At 48.6% G+C, this 21,109-nt stretch overlaps 1 protein-coding gene across 1 annotated transcript in view; it reads left to right on the top strand.

Moving 5' to 3' along the window:
• Window positions 1-21,109, top strand: part of CLEC16A (C-type lectin domain containing 16A) — a 234,582-nt gene that overhangs the window by 2,396 nt on the left and 211,077 nt on the right. The window contains 3 exon segments of the mRNA XM_070362887.1: window positions 11,221-11,318; window positions 11,321-11,348; window positions 18,461-18,594. Of these exon segments, the coding sequence (XP_070218988.1) occupies window positions 11,221-11,318; window positions 11,321-11,348; window positions 18,461-18,594 (260 nt within the window).

Genomic DNA, 21,109 nt, shown 5'->3' with positions numbered 1-21,109 from the left:
CTTTGAAGTATCCTGGGAACTGCCCAGGTTCATTGTTTAGGTCACAGCACCTGTGGGGTGCTTTTTGGAAACCTGAGTTGCCTGCCCTGGATCAGCAGATCAGCTTAATCCATATTATAGCCTGAAGAACCTACCGATCTGTGTATTGGAGGGGAGCTTAGAAGATCCCAAAATGACCTGGGAAAGAATGCTATAAACAGTGCCATAAACAGCACTTGGGCACAGAACAGCCCATTTCCCGAGGAAGCTCTCAGGCTGGTGGGGAAGACAGCCAGTGACTGTGGTTTGACAAGTGTGGGGGTCGCTGTGGGTTCAGGGCTCTGGGGGAACCCTTCTTGGGTGCTCTCTGGGGGAGGCAGCCAGAGTAGAGCAGTCAGGGACAAGCAGGAGCCCCACGTGGAGCTGCAGGATGTGGGAGGGGGGCTCTGGGGTATCTGGAGTGTGGAGGTGGGGCTGCAGTTACAGGACACAAGGCTAGAGGCAGAACAAGGCTTCATCTGATACACAGGGTAACAAACCATCCTGGGTGCCTGGACTGAGGGATTTCCCAGGATGTGGCCCTTTCGGTGCTAAGGCCAGGAAAGTCCTCGGCAACCAGTACGAATCGGTCACTCTACAGGTGACAGTTCCTAATGCACTCTTGCCCTGACCTGGGGCAGTGCGGGTAGAGAGATTAAAATATTGAAATGAATTCAGAAGGACAGTTTGGGGAGGGGGCACACAAAGCATCTGGGAACAGGCTTCCTTTTTTTTTTTTTAATGTTTATTTTTTACTGTGCTGGGTCTTCGTTGCTGCATGGGCTTTTCTCTAGCTGCGGTGACTGGGGGCTACTCTCAAGTTGCGGTGCACGGGCTTCTCATTGCGGTGGCCTCTCTCCTTGTGGAGCACGGGCTCTGGGGTGCTGGCCCAGTAGCTTCAGGCTCTAGGGCACGCAGGCTTCAGTAGCTGTGACGCACAGGCTCTGTAGTTGCAGCTTGAGGGCTCTGGAATGCGGGCTCAGGAGTTGTGGTGCAGGAGCTTAGTTGCCCCGTGGCATGTGGGATCTTCCCAGGCAGATTCTTAGCCACTGTGCCACCAGGGAAGCCCTCCCCCGCCCCCTTTTTAAAATAGACTTTACTTTTAAGAGAAGTTTGAAATGTACAGAACAATTTAGACGATAGTACAGAGATCTGGAAACCTTTTCTGAACCACATTATTCATAACATTCCTAGCTTTCAAACTGGAAAACAAATTTTTCTTGTAAGATAGGGTTTTACTTCTGCTAAATAGTGGGAAGCTGTGTACTGTGGTCTTTGTCTACTGAATGGAGTTAGTGGTTTAGTTGAGGCAGATTGAAATAGTAAGAAGTGGTTTGCTGCACATCATGGGTGGTTTATCGGGCAGACCAATGGCAAGGCTATCACATGGACGAGCAGAACGTTGGCTGATGGAGATGCCTGATCGATACTGAGGCATCCCCTTCACTAGGGACTGCGAGTGCACAAACGGCTGGAACTTTCTTGTTGTTGGGTTGGGTCATTGCCTTAACTCTGATCTCCTTTGGGTCTGGGTTAAGATTCTTGGTTGCAAATGATGGAAGCCCTGCTGAAATCACCTTCAGCCCCAAATGGATCTGATTGACTCTTGCCACTGAACATACTGTCCTAGCTAAGCTGTGGCTGAGTCTGGGTGTTCAGACAAAGTTGTCAGTATGTGCTTCTTCCCACCTCTCGTCTCTGCTTTCTTCTCGGTTGGTGTCATTCTCAGAATGCTCCATTACATCCAATCAGCTTAGCAACCCCTGCGAAAAAGCAAGCTTCTTTTCTTAATGCTTCTGGCAGAAGTCTGGAAGTGAGTATCGTTGCACCGACCTGGGGTCTCGTGCCTGTCCCTGAGTCAGTCACTGTGGCGGGGGCATGGGTGCTCTACTAGGCCCTTCCCTGGAGTCAGAGTGGCATCAGCTCCTTCCAGGCTAGTGGGCAGAGAATGAGAGAAAGGGATGGTTCAGCACCGGCAAATGAAGAAGAGGAGTGGACGCCCAGCAGGCAGACGTTCACCTGCTCTTGGTATGTTCAACTTTCCCTAAGATCGTGCTGGTTATTTTCAGAGCTCAGGGCACTGTATAGCCAGATTCATTTTCTCAGAATATCATACTCATCGTATCACTCTTTGAGGCACCTGTTTTGTCACGTCTAAAGTTCCTCCAGGCCTTCTGAGTGCTCCAGGCTCCGTGCCCACCTGTCCAGCTTGGGAGCATAGATGGAGACCCTCTAACCCCGGCTGGCGAGCCAGGAGCGTCCTCAGTAGGCAGACAGCGGTTTACGTGGAGATGTGAAGGATGAGCGGTTGTTCCAGGCAGTCAGGGGCTGGAAGTGGGGATGCTGCAGGCAGAGGATGCGGCGTCTGGGAAGCCTGCAGCGGGGAGGCAGGCTGTTAGGTAAGGGGAGCAGTCAGGGCAAGAGTGGGTGGAGGACCTGAGTGCAGAGCTGTGGGACGGGAGAGGCCACAGAGCCCAGGTCCTGCTGAGGAATCTGGACACCAGGCTGAGAGCAAGCGGGGAGCCGCGTGCTCTGGTCTGGCCCGAGTTTGGAGGCCAAGCTGGAGGGGCGCCCCCTCAGGACGCCTGCTGTCTCCTATTGACAGTCAGTGAGGGTAGCACGGCCATAACCCAGGGATGTTTCTCAGGCCTTTTCACGCTGACGGCTCTTCTCTCACTCACTCTTACACACCCCTCACCTGTCTGCACCTGTGCTCTCTCCCATGCCTGTCAGTAGGACTCTGCACTAGTACTGCCACGCCCTGGGTTCAGTCCCTGATCAGGGAACTCACAGTGAGCCACGTGGCACAACCGTGAAAAAAGGAACCCCCACAGATCTCACTAATTCCTCCATAACAGTCGCTCTGATGACTTCAGCCGACAAGACGTTCCCGCCCTCTGACTTCTCCTGCTCTCGCCTCCGCTGTCCCACTCAGCACGACATTATGTGAGCTTCTCATCGCCAAAGGTTCGACCAGCTGGAGGTGCTCTGGGCGCTTCAGGCTGGATGTCAGATCTCAGCTGTGAGTTAGATCCCCAGCACACCTGGCCGGGGTTCCTCAGGCGTGTCCTTTCACGGTGGAAAATGATGTTGAATATGTGTGTGTGTGTTTCTCCCAAATTTGACCGTGAGCCTCAGCGGGACAGAGACCTGGGCGGCTTGTTCCCCAGGGGAGTTGTCAGATGCCAGGACAGGGCCTGGCACACAGTAAAAGATCAGCAGGGGTTTGTCATAGGACGTACAAAAGAGGCAAATGCTGGCCTGCCTCCTCTTTTTTTTTTTTTAAATTAATTCATTAATTTTAATTGGAGGCTAATTACTTTATAATATTGTGGTGGTTTTGCCATACATTGACATGAATCAGCCACGGGTGTACATGTGACCCCCCACCCCATCCCAAACCCCCCTCCCACTCCCTCCCCATCCCATCCCTCAGGGTTATCCAAGTGTACCAGCTTTGAGTGCCCTGCTTCATGCATTGAACTTGGACTGGTCATGGATTTCACATATGGTAATATACATGTTTCAATGCTATTCTCTTAAATCATCACACCCTCGCCTTCCCCCACAGAGTCCAAAAGTCTGTTCTTTACATCTGTGTCTCTTTTGCTGTCTCATGTATAGGGTCATCGTTACCATCTTTCTAAATTCCATTTATATGTGTTAATATACTGTATTGGTGTTTCTCTTTCTGACTTAGTTCACTCTGTATAATAGGCTCAAGTTTCATCCACCTCATTAGAACTGATTCAAATGTGTTCTTTTTAATGGCTGAGTAATACTCCATTGTGTATATGTACCACAGCTTTCTTATCCATTCATCTGCTGATGGACATCTAGGTTCCTTCCATGTCCTCGCTATTGTAAACAGTGCTGTGATGAACATTGGGGTACACGTGTCTCTTTCAGTTCTGGTTTCCTCGGTGTGTATGCCCAGCAGTGGGATTGCTGGGTTGTATGGCAGATGACACCACTTATGGCAGAAAGTGAAGAGGAACTGAAAAGCCTGTTGATGAAAGTGAAAGGGGAGAGTGAAAAAGTTGGCTTAAAGCTCAACATTCAGAAAACTAAAATCATGGCATCTGGCCCCATCACTTCATGGCAGATAGATGGGGAAACAGTGGAAACAGTGTCAGACTTTATTTTTGGGGGCTCCAAAATCACTGCAGATAGTGATTGCAGCCATGAAATTAAAAGACACTTACTCCTTGGAAGGAAAGTGATGACCAACCTAGATAGCATATTCAAAAGCAGAGATATTACTTTGCCAACAAAGGTCCATCTAGTCAAGGCTGTGGTTTTTCCAGTGGTCATGTATGGATGTGAGAGTTGGACTACAGAGAAAGCTGAGCACCAAAGATTTGATGCTTTTGAACTGTGGTGTTGGAGAAGACTCTTAAGAGTCCCTTGGACTGCAAGGAGATCCAACCAGTCCATCCTAAAGGAGATCAGTCCTGGGTGTTCTTTGGAAGGACTAATGCTGAAGCTGAAACTCCAATACTTTGGCCACCTCATGCAAAGAGTTGACTCATGTGAAAAGACCCTGATGCTGGGAGGAATTGGGGGCAGGAGGAGAAGGGGACGACAGAGGATGAGATGGCTGGATGGGATCACTGACTCGATCGACGTGAGTTTGAGTGAACTCTGGGAGTTGGTGATGGACAGGGAGGCCTGGCGTGCTGCGATTCATGGGGTCGAAAAGAGTGGGACACGACTGAGCGACTGAACTGAACTGATGGCAGTTCTATTTCCAGTTTTTTAGGGAATCTCTAGACTCTTCTCCATAGTAGCTGTACTAGTTTGCATTCCCACCAACAGGGTAAGAGTGTTCCCTTTTCTCCGCACTCTCTCCAGCATTTATTGTTGTAGACTTTTTGATAGCAGCCATTCTGACCGGCCTGAGATGACACCTCATTGTGGTTTTGATTTGCATTTCTCTGATAATGAGTGATGTTGAGCATCTTTTCATGTGTTTGTTAGCCATCTGTATGTCTTGTTTCGAGAAATGTCTGTTTAGTTCTTTGGCCCATTTTTTGGGTCGTTTATTTTTCTGGTATTGAGTTGCATGAGCTGCTTGTATATTTTTGAGATTAATTCTTTGTCAGTTGCTTCATTTGCTATTATTTTCTCCCATTCTGAAGGCTGTCTTTTTACCTTGCTTATAGTTTCCTTTGTTGTGCAAAAGCTTTTAAGTTTAATTAGGTCCCGTTTGTTTATTTTTGCTTTTATTTCCATTACTCTGTGGCCTGCCTTTTCTTAACAACAGTTTGCTCTTGCCTGTTTGGGCACAGGGCTGGGCTGGAGCTGTGACTTTTTCTAGGGCTGAAATGCTCCCCGGCATCTGAGACCTGGCCTCACTTGCTGGCCCAGTTTGACATCTTTCAGAGGTGATTCACTGGGAGAGGCGCCGCCTGTGACACCTTCTCCTAATCTAGTCTGCGTCCACCCTGCCTGTAGCTGCTCCTTGCCCTGCTGGCCAGAGGGCTGGATGCTGACCAAGTGGAGGTTTTCAGGACACAGAGTGGAACCCTCTGGGAAGTGTCTGCCCTGGTGCTGAAGAGGTCAAACAGCCCCAGGCTCCGTGTCCCCCCACCCCAGACATTGTTATCTGGGGGATGGGGTGTGCTTTGGGGAAGTAGATTCCTAGCCCCGCCCAGGCCGTATCCTTCCTGTAACGGTAACTGACACATAAGTGCATGGTGCTTGTTCAGTTGCTAAGTCACGTCTGACTCTGTGACCCCATGGACTGCAGCACGCCGAGATCCTCTGTCCTCCTCTTTCTCCTGGAGTTTGCTCAAATTCATGTCCATTGAGTTGGTGATGCTATCTAGCCATCTCATCCTCTGTCACCCCCTTCTCCTTTTGCCTTCAGTCTTTCCCAGCATCAGGATCTTTTCCAATGAGTTGGCTCTTCAAACCAGGTAGCCAGAGTATTGGAGCTTCAACTTCAGCATCAGTCCTTCCATTGAATATTCAAGGTTGATTTCCTTTAGGATTGACTGTTTTGATTTCCTTGCAGTGCATGATACAAGTCATAAAACTTGTATGAACTTCAACTTAGTACGTCTGCCTCTGAAGTGGATATAATTATTACTTACTGTGATGGTTTGACTTGGAAAATAAGTGAGTCTCTTGAGGAAGCAGGGTCCGTGGAGGAGGGATCTGTCTCCTGTTAGGGTCCTTGGGGATGAGCCTGGTGTGTGGCAGGCACGCTGGTAACAGGCTGCCGTGTTTCTGTCTCCAGGCGTTTCGAATTCCAGCTTGTCTCTCAGAGTAGAGTTGGCTCCTGTGTGAAAGTTTGAAATTGAGATTCTACATTTCTGCAGAATTTCCGCTGGAGACATGATAATGCGGGCTGTTTTCCAGAGAAGTGGCATAAGGGTCCATGGTAAGGACTTCCCTTAAGATCGGATACATGTAGCCATGCCTTTTTGGTTTGTTGTGTATGTCTTGGGTGCTAGGCGTTCATCACTTCATGGAAATGCTTGACTAATAAAAGCGGTTAAGTCATTGTTTGCATCTTCTGCATTACGATGGTTATAAGTGTGGGCTCACTGCCTGGGCGCCCTGTCCCTGTGTTGGGACTCCGGGCGGATCCTGGGCTCCAGGGCATCAGCCTGGCAGGATTGTTGTACGGGTTTATGAGTGAGCTCATCTGAGGCCCTCAGAATGGAGACCTGGCAATAGGAGGCTGCGACTGTCTCTGTAATGATGGTGGTTAAAATGGACAACACACACACAGAGTTTGAGAGAAACTGTTGTCGTAACAGTCATTATCATTGTAAGAGAAAGATCTGTCACTCTGTCCTTAGAAACTGATATACACAGAACAGCAGCCTTGCAGGTGGGGATGTTGTGGTGATATCATAACACTGTTGTTCATTTCTGAGGCTCAGGATAAGAGTGGCTGCTGTGTTGTCCTTTCAGTGGTGTGCTATGTAGCCACTACTGACGCTTGTGAACAGTTACCAGTAACAGAAATGGTTTTATTTTAGCCGGAGGCGGGAAGAAAGATGGACATGGTAACAGACATACAGCATCAGCTCAAGTATCTCACGGACAGAGGAGCCCGGCAGGGGCTCTAGTACATAGGGTCGCAAAGAGTCAGACACGAGCAAAGCGGCTTAGCACACACGCACACGTGAGCTCAAGTATCTCGTGGACAGAGGAGCCTGGCAGGGGCTGTAGTACATAGGGTCACAAAGAGTTGGAATATAGGGTCACAAAGAGTTGGAATATAGGGTCGCAAAGAGCTGGACGCGACCGAAGCGGCTTAGCACACATGCACACGTGAGCTCAAGAGTGTAGATTACATAGCAAAGAAAAAGACCCAAGGAAATACACTGCAACTCCAGCAGTGGTCATCTCTCTTTTTGTTGTTGAAGTTTCCAATCTTTCTAAAATAGTGTTATGTTTAAAACCAGAAAGTTATTATATTAATATTGGATTAGTGTTTCTGAGGTGGTTGAATTATTTGATCTTCCAAAGCTCTGGAATTAGATGCAACATTAAAATATTAACCTTTCATCCATTCAGCTTTCTTGTTTGCCCTCACCACATTTAAGCAGACATATATCGAGGGGCTCTCTCTAAAACGTGACCTGAAACAGTGTGCTTGGGCGTTGTGGTGGCAAAAGAATGAACCAGCGGCAGTGGGAATTTAGAGCTTGAGATCTGGTGGGTGTTTGCATCCACCAACAACAAACATTTAGAAAATGAATATTTTAAAACACTCCCATTTACAGCAGCATCAAAAAACCCATCAAATACCTAGGAATAAATCTAACAAAAGATGCACAAGCCCCCATCCAGCAAACCTTGAAGGAAATGTAAATGTCTTCACGTTACACTTTCAAAAAGATGTCAGTTCTCTCCATATTTAGCTAGAGATTTAGGGCAGTCTTAAAGGAAATCTTAGCAGATATTTTTTTGTGGAAATTGAGAAGGTGATTTTAAAATGTATATGGAAATTCAAAGGGGCAAGAATAGCCAATATAATAATGGAAAAATAAGGGAAGAAGTTGGAAGACATCACATTGCAAGATTTATTATAAGGCTTCAGCGATCAGATAACATGGTGTTGGCACAAAGGTAAACAAACAGATCAGCAGAACTGGAGCATCCAGAAAGAGTTCCAAGTGGTCACCTGATTAACGACAAAGTCGACATTGGTGTCTTTGGAGGAATGAGGACGTTTCCAGTATATGATGCTGAATCAACTAGATCGCCATATGGGAAAAATGAATTTTGGCTAATATCTTATGCTATACAGAAAAGTGAGTTTCAGGTGTGCGCTAAGTCAGAATGTGAAAGGTAAAACAATACCTTTTTAAAAGAAAAAAACAGTATTTCTTCATGACCTTCGGGTAGGTAAGGATTCCTTTAGGTGGATACAAAAAGCACTATCCAAGGGAAAGATTGATAAATTGGACCACATTAAAATTTGAAACTTTTCCTCATCAAAAGACCACTGTAAAGAGAGTGAAAAGGCAAACTGCGTTCAGAGAAAACATTTGCCATAGGTATATGTCCAGTAGGGGCTTGCCCGGTGGCTCAGAGGGTAAAGCGTCTGCCTGCAATGCGGGAGACCCAGGTTCGATCCCTGGGTCCGGAAGATCCCCTGGAGAAGGACATGGCAACCCACTCCAGTGTTCTTGCCTGGAAAATCCCATGGAAGAGGAGCTTGGCGGGCTACAGTCCATAGGGTCACAAAGAGTTGGACACGACTGAGTGACTTCACTTGACTTCACTTTCATGTATCCAGTAAGGGTTTTGTATTCAGAATGCATAAACTCCATCAAATTAATAAGAAAAAAGGTTCTCTACCTAGTAAAAAGTGGGCAAAAAACTTGCACAGGCACCTCACAAAGGAGAATATTTAGATGGCTCTGAATGTGTGAAAAGACACCCACCTTCAGTCATGGTCATGTGAGACCCTGGTGCTGCATCACCACTTGCCAGCAGATGGCACCACTGAGAAAGGCAGAGAGTCGCAAGGTCTGCGGAGGTGTGGGGTGGGCTGGAGCCCTCAGACAGCTTCTGCCCCGGGGCTGTGGATGAGCTGCTGAGTGCCCCTCAGGTCCCTTCCTGGCCTGTGCGTTGCTAGCAAGCTGTGTGTCCCCAGGTTACTGCGAGTATGAGGGTCACAGGAAGGCCCGCCTGCACGCAGGGCCAGTCATGCAGGCCATGCACCGCACGTGGGAGTGCCGAGAATCCTCTTTTGAGAACTTGACACCCACCCTCACACTGGGTTTGTCTGTAAGGGCCTCCTCGTAGTTACCAGAATTTCTTTCAGGGATTATCTGGTGAAGGCAATGATAACGACAGTAATAGCTGGCACTCGTGTCATGCATGGGAACTGCCAGGTTAGTTATCTACCTTTTAACTTGGTTGTTCCTAAGACACCGTAATAGGTACTAAAGGATTCATATGCTGGTGCCGCTCCCATTTTACAGGTGAGATAACTGAGATACACAGAGTAAGTCGCTTGCTTGATGTCACCCAGCTCATACCAGACTCCCCACTTCCTGCTCTGGTTTCTCTGGACCTTCTTATAACTCCTGCCGTGAAGTCCTCTTTTCATGACTGTGTGGATCCAGCCTGTCTGTCCTTCCTGTGTTCGTGGAGTATTCCTTTTAGAGTTTAAATAATGGTTTTAACAATGGCCCTCCCCAGAACAACCACAGGGTGGTAATGGCTGTAGCCGGTAGCCCTGCCTCCTGTGAGCACTTTCCGTGTGGCAGGCGCAGGGCTTGGCTTTTTCAGCGTGTCATCACAGAATCTCTGGAACAGTCCAGCAAGGAGGCCTTGACTGCTGTAGACCCCGGGCCTCAGAGAAGTGAAATGCTTCATGGAAGGCCTCGCGCAGCAGGTAACACGGCCAGGAATCAAGCCCAGGTCTCTCTGTTGGGGCCGAAGGTTTGAACTCTTCGCTGCTGTTCTTTGCCACTACTTGCTGTGTTTAACTCCTTGACTATATTTTGTCTTGTATACTCTGATCTACCTTTTATCTGTGAAAATGGGCCCCCCACTCCCATTCACCATATATTGAGCACCTACAGTGTATCAGACATTCTGGAGTCTTTTGGGGTCACCAGGATCAGTAAGATGATGTTCCTGACCTCAGGGAACTCAGGTCTCGTGAAGGAGGCAGATCACTGCAAATCAGAGTGGTCTGTGCAGCAGCAAATGCATCTGGGTACAGAGGTGCCAGAGAGGAGGGAGCAAGCAAATCCACTCGGGCAGGAGAGCAGGAGGGAGGTTCTTGAAGAAGGCTTCACCGAAAGGTGACTGAGCTGGGTTTTGACATACGTGGAGAGTTTGCTGGTTGGTTAGGACCTTGGCAAGCTGAACTGGCCTCAGTCTGCGGGCCTGGGAGACGCTCTCTTGAAAGCTGAGCCAGGCAGCACTCCCAGGGCATTGGCCAGGCTGCTGGTCCCTGCGCTGCTCAGGAATGGCCTCTGCGATTCTCTTGCCCGCCAGGATAAGGCCGGGCCTCTGGTCTCTGCACGTGTGGGTGGGTGAGGTACCTCGTCATTGCCTCTCGAATCCACTCCACTTCCAGCTGCACACAGCGGGTAAGATCACTGCCCTTGAACTGCAGGCCACCCACTTCATCTGAGCCATCAGTCCTGTGAAGGGGAATTAGGGCATTCCAGGGGCGATCATGGTGGCTTGTGATTTGTGCCCCAGCCGCTGGCTCTGGGCCCTATCCTCCCTGACCTGTGACTCCAGGTCTCATCTCTGCAGCAGCCAGACAGCAGCTCTTAGGCGTTTGGCGCTGAGCTGTGCATCTCCATTGGTTCCAGCAGCCTCAGAACCACCTGAGAGTGTGAAAAAGGCCACCGCCTGGCCTTCCCTCCGCACCCCTGCACTTGAGTCTCTGGTGGGCTCTGTCCCCGCTTTGTCCCGCTGTCGAGGCCATTCTCTTGCCCACACTGGAGCGTGAGCACACCTGTCTTCAAAAGCTTGGCAGTCTTGCTTCGGTTTGGGTTGGTAAGTTGCTGGTTATGTAACAGTTCGAAGTGTCGTCTGCCTTTATTCTCGGGTGGTGAGTTACGTCTCCTCTGAATGGGAATTGTGCTGACCACCAAGTCTGAAAAACACCCAGCCAAACTGTTGATAACATGCCGCTCATGGTCCCTGGGCCTGGCTTCCGTTTTGGCGGTCACCTTGAGTTCTCCTTTCTTCCCTTCCTCTCAGGTACCTGTACCACGTGTTGACCAAGAACACCACTGTCACAGAGCAGAACAGGAACCTGCTGGTGGAGACCATCCGGTCCATCACCGAGATCCTCATCTGGGGGACCAGAATGACAGCTCTGTGTTTGAGTAAGGGTGTCTGTTTTTTGATCCTTCTTCTCCCTTTGCATGTTTTTCTAAATGCGAGCCATGAGTCATTCCCAATGACGTCAGGGTTTGACGCCAGTTTGGTCCTGCACCTTCTCTCTCTCTCTCTCTCAAATGTCCTTGAAATGCTGTAGAAATGCCTGCTGAAAATGGGCAAGTTATGGAAATGAGTGTCCCTGGAGAAATCTGAAAATGTCATGGATAATTTTCCAAGTCATGTCTGATTATCTCCCCCAAAGGAAAGAGAAAATGTCTTGGGTGTTAGATTCCAAGTGAACTGAAAAGAGCCTTCCCTGGGGTGAGGGTGGGGGTGGGGGACGCTGAGGGTTAGCCGAAATTGTGCTCCCTGGTGCTGGCCGCAGTGCTGAGCTCATGATGGGATGATCCTCCTATGATGAAGTCTCCCGGCTCCTCCAGGGTGGAGGACCTGCTGCCCTCCCCACCTTTATCCCCGCCCCCACAGATGTTTATGCTCAAGGTCACGCAGCTGCTAAGTGAAGAAGCCAAAGTCCATGGAGGGGTTTCTCCTCACTCTCACACTTCCTTGGTGAACAGGCTTAGGCCTGCCTCAGTTTCCTCATCGTTAAGTGAGAGAGAGCAAGTTCCTTGCCCAGTGCCTGGTACAGAGTAGGCACTCGAGAAATATTAGCAAATGATCATTTTAGAAGGTGCCCCTACTGGATAATTAAGAAGCAAAGGCCATAACCCATGAACTGCTTTCCCCAACAGACCTGTTCCAACGTCTGAACGCAGAAGGATTGGGGTTGTGACAACCACCAAACACAGATTTTATTTTTATATAAACTAATCTCAATTGAAACTATTGAGGCCACTTAGTAAAACCACTTAAAACAAATACAGGTGTTCCCTTTCCAACCCGGCTTCCTTATTAGATATTCTGATTTTCTGGCTGGTTCTGTATTTTCATCAATGAGGTTTTCATCAGATGGAGCTACTTGTGGAAAATGCAAATGGTGTGAAATACAGACCTGTGACACTGCTTGGGTTCCCTAAGGAAAACCTGAGTAATAAACAGGTGTTGCTTATAAGCAGGACGAGTTGCCTTTCAGGATCTGTGGGGACTTTACTGTTTGTTGGTTGCTTGGTATCTGTTTATGGAAATGAGAGAGATGCTTGGGTGAAAGATGAGAAACCGTGTCATCTTTACTCAGTTCAATTGCTCAGTTGTATCCGACTCTTTGCGACCTCATGGACTGCAGCACGCCAGGGTCCTCTGTCCATCACCAACTCCTGGAGCTTGCTCAAACTCATATCCATTGAGTCAGTGATGCCATCCAACCATCTCATCCTCTGTCATCCCCTTCTCCTCCCGCCTTCAATCTTTCCCAGCATCAGGGTCTTTTCTAGTGAGTCAGTTCTTCACATCAGGTGGCCAGAGTACTGGAGTATCCAGCCTCAGCGTCAGTCCTTCCAATGGATATTCAGGACTGATCTCCTTTAGGATGGACTGATTGGATCTCCTTGCTGTCCAAGGGACTCTCAAGAGTTTCCTCCAACACCACAGTTCAAAAGCATCAATTCTTTGGCGCTCAGCTTTCTTTATGGTTCAATTCTCACATCCATACACAACTACTCGAAAAACCATAACCTTGACTAGACGGACCTTTGTCAGCAAAGTCATGTCTCTGCTTTTTAATATGCTGTCTAGGTTAGTCATAACTTTTCTTCCAAAGAGCAAGCGTCTTTTAATTTCATTGCTGCCAATTACCATCTGCAGTGATTTTGGAGCCCAAGAAAATAAAGTTTCTTACTGTTTTCATGGTTTCCCCATTTATTTGCCATGAAGTGATGGGACCAGATGCCATGATCTTCGTTTTCTGAATGTTGAGTTTTAAGCCAGCTTTTTCCCTCTCCTCTTTCACTTTCGTCAAGATGCTCTTTAGTTTCTCTTTGCTTTCTGCCATGAGGGTGGTGTCATCTGCACATCTGAGGTTATTGATGTGCATGGTGTACTCTGCATATAAGTTAAGTAAGCCAGGTGACAGTATACAGCCTTGATGTACCCCTTTCCCAATTTTGAACCAGTCCATTATTCCATGACCAGTTCTAACTGTTGCTTCTTGACCTGCATGCAGATTTCTCAGGAAGCAGGTAAGGTGGTCTGGTATTCCCATCTGTTTAAGAATTTTCCAGTTTGTTGTGATCCACTCAGTCAAAGGCTTTAGTGTAGTCAGTAAAGCAGAAGCAGGTGTTTTTCTGGAATTCGCTTGCTTTTTCTGTGATCCATTGGATGTTGGCAATTTGATTGCTGGTTCCTCTGCCTTTTCTAAATCCAGATTGAATACCTGGAACTTCTTGGTTCATGTACTGCTGAAGCCTGGCTCGGAGAATTTTGAACATTACTTTACTAGCATATGGGATGAGTGCAATTGTGCAGTAGTTTGAGCATTCTTTGGCATTGCCTTTCTTTGAGATTGGAATGAAAACTGACTTTTTCCAGTCCTGTGGCCATTGCTGAGTTTTCCAAATTTGCTGGCATAGTAAGTGCAACACTTTCACAGCATCATCTTTTAGGATTTCAAATAGCTCAGCTGGAATTCCATCACCTCCAGTAGCTTTGTTCGTAGTGATGCTTCCTAATGCCCATTTGACTTTGCACTCTAGGATGTCTGCTCTAGGTGAGTGATCATACCATCATGGTTATCTGGGTCATTAAGATCTTTTTTGTATAGTTCTTCTGTGTATTCTTGCCACCTCTTCTTAATATCTTCTACTTCTGTTAGGTCCATATTCTGTCCTTTATCGAGCCCATCTTTGCATGAAATGTTCCCTTGGTATCTCTAATTTTCTTGAAGAGATCTCTAGTCTTTCCCATTCTATTGTTTCCTTCTATTTCTTTGCATTGATCACTTAGGAAGGGTTTCTCATCTCTCCTTGCTGTTCTTTGGAACTCTGCATTCAAATGGGCATATCTTCCCTTTTCTCCTTTGCCTTTCACTTCTCTTCTTTTCATAGCTATTTGTAAGGACTCCTCAGACAACCATTTTGCCTTTTTGCATTTCTTTTTCTTGGGGATGGTTTTGATCACCACCTGTATACGAATCTCTGTCCATAGTTCTTCAGGCACTCTTATCAGACTAATCCTTTGAATCTATTTGTCACTGCTACTGCTAAGTCACTTCAGTCGTGTCCGACTCTGTGTGACCCCAGAGACGGCAGCCCACCAGGCTCCCCCGTCCCTGGGATTCTCCAGGCAAGAACACTGGAGTGGGGTGCCATTTCCTCCTCCAATGCATGAAAGTGAAAAGTGAAAGTGAAGTTGCTCAGTTGTGTCCGACTCTTAGCGACCCCATGGACTGCAGCCTACCAGGCTCCTCTGTCCATGGGATTTTCCAGGCAAGAGTCCTGGAGTGGGGTGCCATTGCCTTCTCTTCCACTGTATAATTGTAAGGAATTTAATTTAGGTCATATGTGAATGGTCTAGTGGTTTTCCCTACTTTCTTCAATAAGTAGTTCATGATCTGTATTGGCAGTAAGGAGTTCATGATCTGTACGACAGTCAGCTCCAGGTCTTGTTTTTGCTGACTGTATAGAGCTTCTCCATTTTCCACTGCAAAGAATATAATTCATCTGATTTCGGTATTGACCATCTGGTGACATCCATGTGTAGAGTTGTCTCTTGTGTTGTTGAAAGAGGGTGTTTTCTGTGACCAGGGCGTTCTGTTGGCAAAACTCTGTTAGCCTTTGCCCTGCTTCATTTTGCACTCCAAGGCCGAACTTGCAAGGTGTCTCTTGACTTCCTGCTTTTGCATTCCAGTCCCCTGTGATGAAAAGAACGTCTTTTTCTGGTGTTCTTGAAGGTCTTGTAGGTCCTCATAGAACTGTTCAGCGTCTTCGGCAGTTGTGATTGGGGCATAGACTTGGATTACTGTGATACTGAATGGTTTGCCTTAGAAACGAACAGAGAGTCACCTGTACTAGAATGGATTTTTTTAGTCCACTTGTCATCTTAGAGAAACTGCCGAGCTCTCAGAGGCCCAGTTATTCTTAAATCACTGCCCTGCAGAGGCCCCAGGAGAATTTGTTTTTAGTCCATTTTAAAGTTTCTGGATAATTGTAGATTTTAGATTACACAGAAGGCTTCCATTTACCCCTCACCCTGTTCCCCTGTTAACATCATTTGTCAAAACACCACTATTACGTCAACTCCAGACTTGATTTGGAATCTACCAGTTTTTCCATTAACACCCTCTTTCTGCTCTGGGATCCTAATCCAGGTGCCACAATGCACTTGGTGGTTATGTCTCCCCGGTGTCCTGTGGTCTGTGACAATTGTTCAGTTTTCTCTTGTTTATGACCTTGATAGTCTTGAGAAGGACTGGCCAGCTGTCTTGTAGAATGTCCCCCAGTCTGGGTTTCTTTGCTGTTTCTCTCCTGACCAGCCTGGAAGTTTTGGGGACGACTGCTTCCTGGGGAAGTGCCCTTCCCCTCGAGGAATGTCATTGTTCCTGACAGCCACATGGTCCCTGGTGGGTTAACCGGATCACTTGGTGCAGCTGATATCTGCCAGGGTTTTCTACCCCAAGGTTACTCTTTCCTCCTCCCCTATACTGGTCTCCAAAGTGAGTCACTAAGTCCAGCTTCCTGGGGTGTGGGAATTAAGCTCCACCTTCTTGAAGGAGGACGAATCTACAGATGATAGTTGGAATTCTTCTGCATAGCAGATTTGTCTCCTCTCCTCATTTATTAATCTACCCAGTCATTTATTTATATACATCTCTTGGCGATTTTGCAGGTTTGGTTCCAGGCCACCTCAGCAAGGTGAACAGTACAGTATAAGCGAGTCACGTGAATTTTTTTTGGTAGTCCCAGTGCATATAAGTTATGGTCACACTATTCTGTCGGAGAAGGCAATGGCACCCCACTCCAGTACTCTTGCCTGGAAAATCCCATGGACGGAGGAGCCCGGTGGGCTGCAGTCCATGGGGTCACTAAGAGTCGGGCACGACTGAGCAACTTCACTTTGACTTTTCACTTTCATGCATTGGAGGAGGAAATGGCACCCCACTCCAGTGTTCTTGCCTGGAGAATCCCAGGGACGGGGGAGCCTGGTGGGCTGCAGTCCATGGGATCGCTAAGAGTTGGACACGACTGGGTGACTTCACTTTCACTTTTCACTTTCAAGCATTGGAGAAGGAAATGGCAACCCACTCCAGTGTTCTTGCCTGGAGAATCCCAGGGACAGGGGAGCCTGGTGGGCTGCTGTCTATGGGGTTGCACAGAGTCGGACATGACTGAGGCGACTTAGCAGCAGCAACATTCTGTAGTCTGTCAAGGGTGCAGTGGCCTTGTGTCTGCAAAATCAGCATACGTATAAGAAATAATGCTGTTGGGAAAATGGCGCCAACACACTTGCTCAACAAAAGGTTTCAATTTGTAAAAAAACAGTATCTGCAAGATTGGACTCGTGGGTGTTTATTTTGTACTCTGGATGATAACCCAGCGCTCTGTGATTTATTTTGTGCTGGCGTTGTCCCGGCTTTGAGCACTGGGGGCTCTTTCAGGTCGCTTCCTGTGTCCCTGTGACACACCCCCGTCCTTTTGGATTTTGGAGCACGTCCTTACTTTCTGGTCCCCTGTGGTGCTCCAGGCTCACCTGGCATGTTCCCTGCCCCAGCCCTGGAATTAGCCACTTTCCCAAGGATCCCCTCACGCCTCTAGGGGGTTGTAAAAATCCAGGCACCCAAATTTCACACTAGACATATGGAATCTACCCCTGGACAAGATCTAGGTACAGGCATGTTGACAAGTTCCCAAGCTGGTCATCGGGCTGCAGTGAACTTACTGGGTGACACTTGGCAGTCACTGCTGTATACAACCTGAAGCAAAGGAAGACACGACTCGTCAAATGATAGAAATATTCTGGGGGTCATTGTGGATGGCATTTGTTGGCACACAGACTCCCTTGGGAAAGAATTTAGGGTCCCTCTAAGGTCAGATTTATTGATTCATCTGCCCGTTCAGACAGAAGGTCTGCAGGCCCGAGCCAGTGCCAGGCCATGGTCCTACCAGCAGGGAGCTGATGGCGGCAGGAAGAGAGAGGCCCCAAGACTGAACCAACAGCAGATCCACGAGATGGCTAGGACGTCCTGAGCGTCCTAGATGACAGGTGACCTGGTCTCAGCTTGAATTGTTGTTGTTTAGTTACTAAGTCAGGCCTGACTCTTTGTAACGCCATGGATTGTAGCCCACCAGGCCCATCTGTCCATGGGATTTTCCAGACAGGCATACTGGGATGGGTAGCCATTTCCTTCTCCAAGGTATCTTCCTGACCCAGGGATTGAACCTGCGTCTCCTGCATTGGCAAGAAGATTCTTTACCAGTGAGGCACCAGGGAAGCCCCTTAGCTTGAATATGGAGAACATAACTAAAAACATTTTCTTCCTTTAAAGAAAGGCATTAGGGGATCTCCATTTCAAGATTAAAAGAGCCATTGTGTGCCCCCCAAAGTCAGTGCCCCCAGCCTGCATGCAGGCAAATAGTCTGTGCAGGAAGAGAAAGGCCTGGGGGCTGGCTGGTGTCCCATGACCGCATCAGCACTTTCTCTTTCCTTGCAGTTCTCATTCCCTAGATGTGGAAATGACCAACTTGCCAGCTGAGAAACCACCCAAACTCTTTGACTATTCAGCACCCTCGTGCCCCTTTGCGGGGAATTACTCTGGTTCCTAGGTTGCTGGTGAGCACTCAGAGCTGTGAAGGCTAAGGAAGGAGACTTAGTGGGGAAAACTAAGTTTGTAAAATGTGGATGGAAAACGGCTGCGTGTTGGTTTTAGAAGCGTAGATAGATCACTGTGTCATCATTTAGTTGGGAAAGACCTTTCCCCCTCTGTCCGAAATCTGGAAGTTCACCACTTCCCAGAATCAGCACTGTTCCCACATTCCAGGAAGAGAGTCTGAAAGGTTGCATTTCTCTGAGTGGAATACAGCGTCGTGGGAACTGGGTGTCTTGGAAGCCAAGCCCACGCGTGTGGTGTGGCCTGGCTGCTCCGCCACGTGTGCTGGGTGTGTAACCAGAGGATGACGCGCATTTCTACGAGTGGAAGACCACTGACGCTGTCCCCTTCTCTCCGCAGCTTCTTCCTGGAGAAGAACATGTTCGTTTTCTTCTTGAACATCCTGCGGCAGAAGTCGGGCCGCTACGTGTGCGTTCAGCTGCTGCAGACCCTAAACATCCTCTTTGAGAACATCAGCCACGAGACCTCACTTTGTAAGGACAGTCCTGACCCTGGCCTCCACACCAGGGTCAGGTAGCTGGGTGTCGCTACATGTCGTGTGCCATGGTTTTCGTGTTGCTTTGAGAATGTCTGTGCTCACCGTGTGTCTTGGTGTGCTTGGGCTGCCAGAGCGCGTGCCCCAGGCTGGGCGGCTCAGACGACAGAAATGCGTTTCTCACAGTGCTCGCGCTGGCAGTCCACGATCATGGCGGCGCCGGGGCTGACTTCTGGGGAGGCCTGTCTTCCTGGTTTGCAGAGCCTCACTCTCTTTATGTCCTCACATGGTCTCTCCTCTGTGCACGTGGAGAGAGGATTCTGATGTCTCTTCCTTTTCTTGTAAAGACACTAGTCTTGGATCAGGGCCCCACCCTCTGACCTCATGTGACCTTTAATTACCTCCTGAAAGCCTCTGTCTCCAGATGCAGTTCCTTTGGGGGTTAGGGTTTCAGCACATGAGTTCTGGGGGCACACAGTTCAGGCCCTAGTGCCATTTTTAATCCCTGCATGGTAGGGTGCTGTGCAGGGCTGAGAGAGGGCTCCCCTCTGCTGGGTGGTTCTGAGGGCATTTGCGTGTCTTCTTTATAACCTGTTATTAAAGAGCTTGGGTCACTGAGTAGACAGCCAACAGAATAAGCATTGGAAGCAGCAGGATGGGGAAGAACGTGGCCAGGGCGTGGCTTTGGCCCCTGCCCTGCCTGCTTCAGCTCCACTGCCGCACTGGTGAGGGTGACTCGGAGCCTCTCCCTGCCCTTGCTGAGCCCCGGGCTCGTGATCTGAAACAGCCACGCTGCGAGGCAGGTGCTGAGTGCCCTCGTTTAATGCTCAGAGAGTTTGACTCTCTGGCCCCAGGTCACAGCTCTAGCAAGGCCGGAATCCAGAAGGGGTTTCAGCCCAGGCAGATTAACTCAGTGGTCATCAACTGGGGGTGACTGTGCTCCCAATGAACATTTGTCAGTGTCTGGAGACATTCCTGGGGAGCTGTGCTACTGGCCTCTGGGTAGAGGTCAGTGATGCTGTTAAAATCCTACAACATGCAGGACAGCCCCCCGCAATAAAGGAGTAGTTAGCCCAAAATGTCAACAGTGCCCAGGGTGTGAAACCCTGATTTGGCTCCTAATCCTCCGTGCTTGATCAAAAGCTTTTTTATTCCAAGATAACTGCACCAAGCCTCAGGGCCTGCCTGCTGGAAGCAGGGAAGAGAAGACAAGTGATGGGATGCCTGTGTCACAGGCAGGCTCTTGGCCCCCAAGACAGGATTGAGAAAAGCTTCCAGTAAAAGAGAATGGCGGCATTTCCCCTGAGGAGGGAGGAGGCAGGGGAGGAAAGAGCTTCTGGCTGATGGCCACTAGATGGCGCTGCTGTCCTGGGATGCGGCCACTGGATGGTGCTGCTGTCCCAGGAAGTGGCCACTAGATGGCACTACTGTCCCAGGAGACTCCTGAGGCTTCCCCATTGTGAATTGGCAAATGCGATTTGACTCACTCTCCCTGAGTGGTTTCCCTGTTAACAGCTTTGGTTACGCTGGATGTGAATTGCGGGCAGTTTCTGAAAACTCCGAGAGGGGAAGGCCCAGCTCCGTATTGCAAATCATGGACTGAGAGCCAAGCAAGTCCCAGGCCTGGTACTGCCAACATACGCCCCACGCCTATTCCAGGATGTTGACCCGCCAAGCGGCAGTTTCTGCCTCTCTGAAGTGGAGACAATCCGAGTACCTGCAGATTGCAGTGGCTTGAGGATAAGCGTGAGAGCGGGTGTGCGCAGCGTAGCGTGAGGTCTGGCAGCTGGAAGTTTCCAATTAAAGCTGGTTTTATCCTTAAAGCCAGTGTTCCCCCAAGTGGCTGTTCTCTGGTGACCCAGCTGACCTCAGGGCTACAGGATTGAAGAGGGGGTTGGGGGCGATAGGAAATTCTGGGCTTTCTGGATCATACGGCCTCTCTTGCCTCAGGGCTAAAAAGTGTATTGTGCTGTAAGAAAACCCAGGCAGATGGTGCTGGCCCTGCAGGGAATTCATCAGAGCACTTTCATAAGCCCCACCAAGGCAGCAAAAAGTACTGTTTTTATAGAACTTGGATGTATGGGAGTGAGAAGGATGGGTGACTTTTGCTTTTAATTTTCTGATTATAGGAAGAAAATGTCTCCATTGTAAAACAACAAAAAGTCCAATGAAAAAGCTATAGAAAGCAGAAGTTCTGGAGAATTTCACCCCAACAGCTCAGTGTTAACCTCTATCGTTTTGCTGTCTGCTTCATTTTTTTTTTTCCGAACTTAACTAGCATATCTTAGATTTTCATGTTGTCCATTCATGCATCCCAGCCTTGTTTGGTTTAAGAGCCGCCTCTTTCTGGGCCATAACTTACTTAACGTGACCGCGGGCATTTAGGTGGTTTCCGGGTTTTCGTTATTACAGGCAGCCATTTCACGGGTACACCTGTTGCCTGTGGGGTTTGGTGACCTAAGTGACAGCAGGCCCGAGAGACTGAGATTACTTAGAGACTCCTGGGTTTATTA

Source organism: Bos mutus, chromosome 25 (genome assembly GCF_027580195.1).
Source record: "Bos mutus isolate GX-2022 chromosome 25, NWIPB_WYAK_1.1, whole genome shotgun sequence".
Lineage (NCBI taxonomy): Eukaryota > Metazoa > Chordata > Mammalia > Artiodactyla > Bovidae > Bos > Bos mutus.
This window is presented reverse-complemented; position numbering and strand designations above follow the sequence as displayed.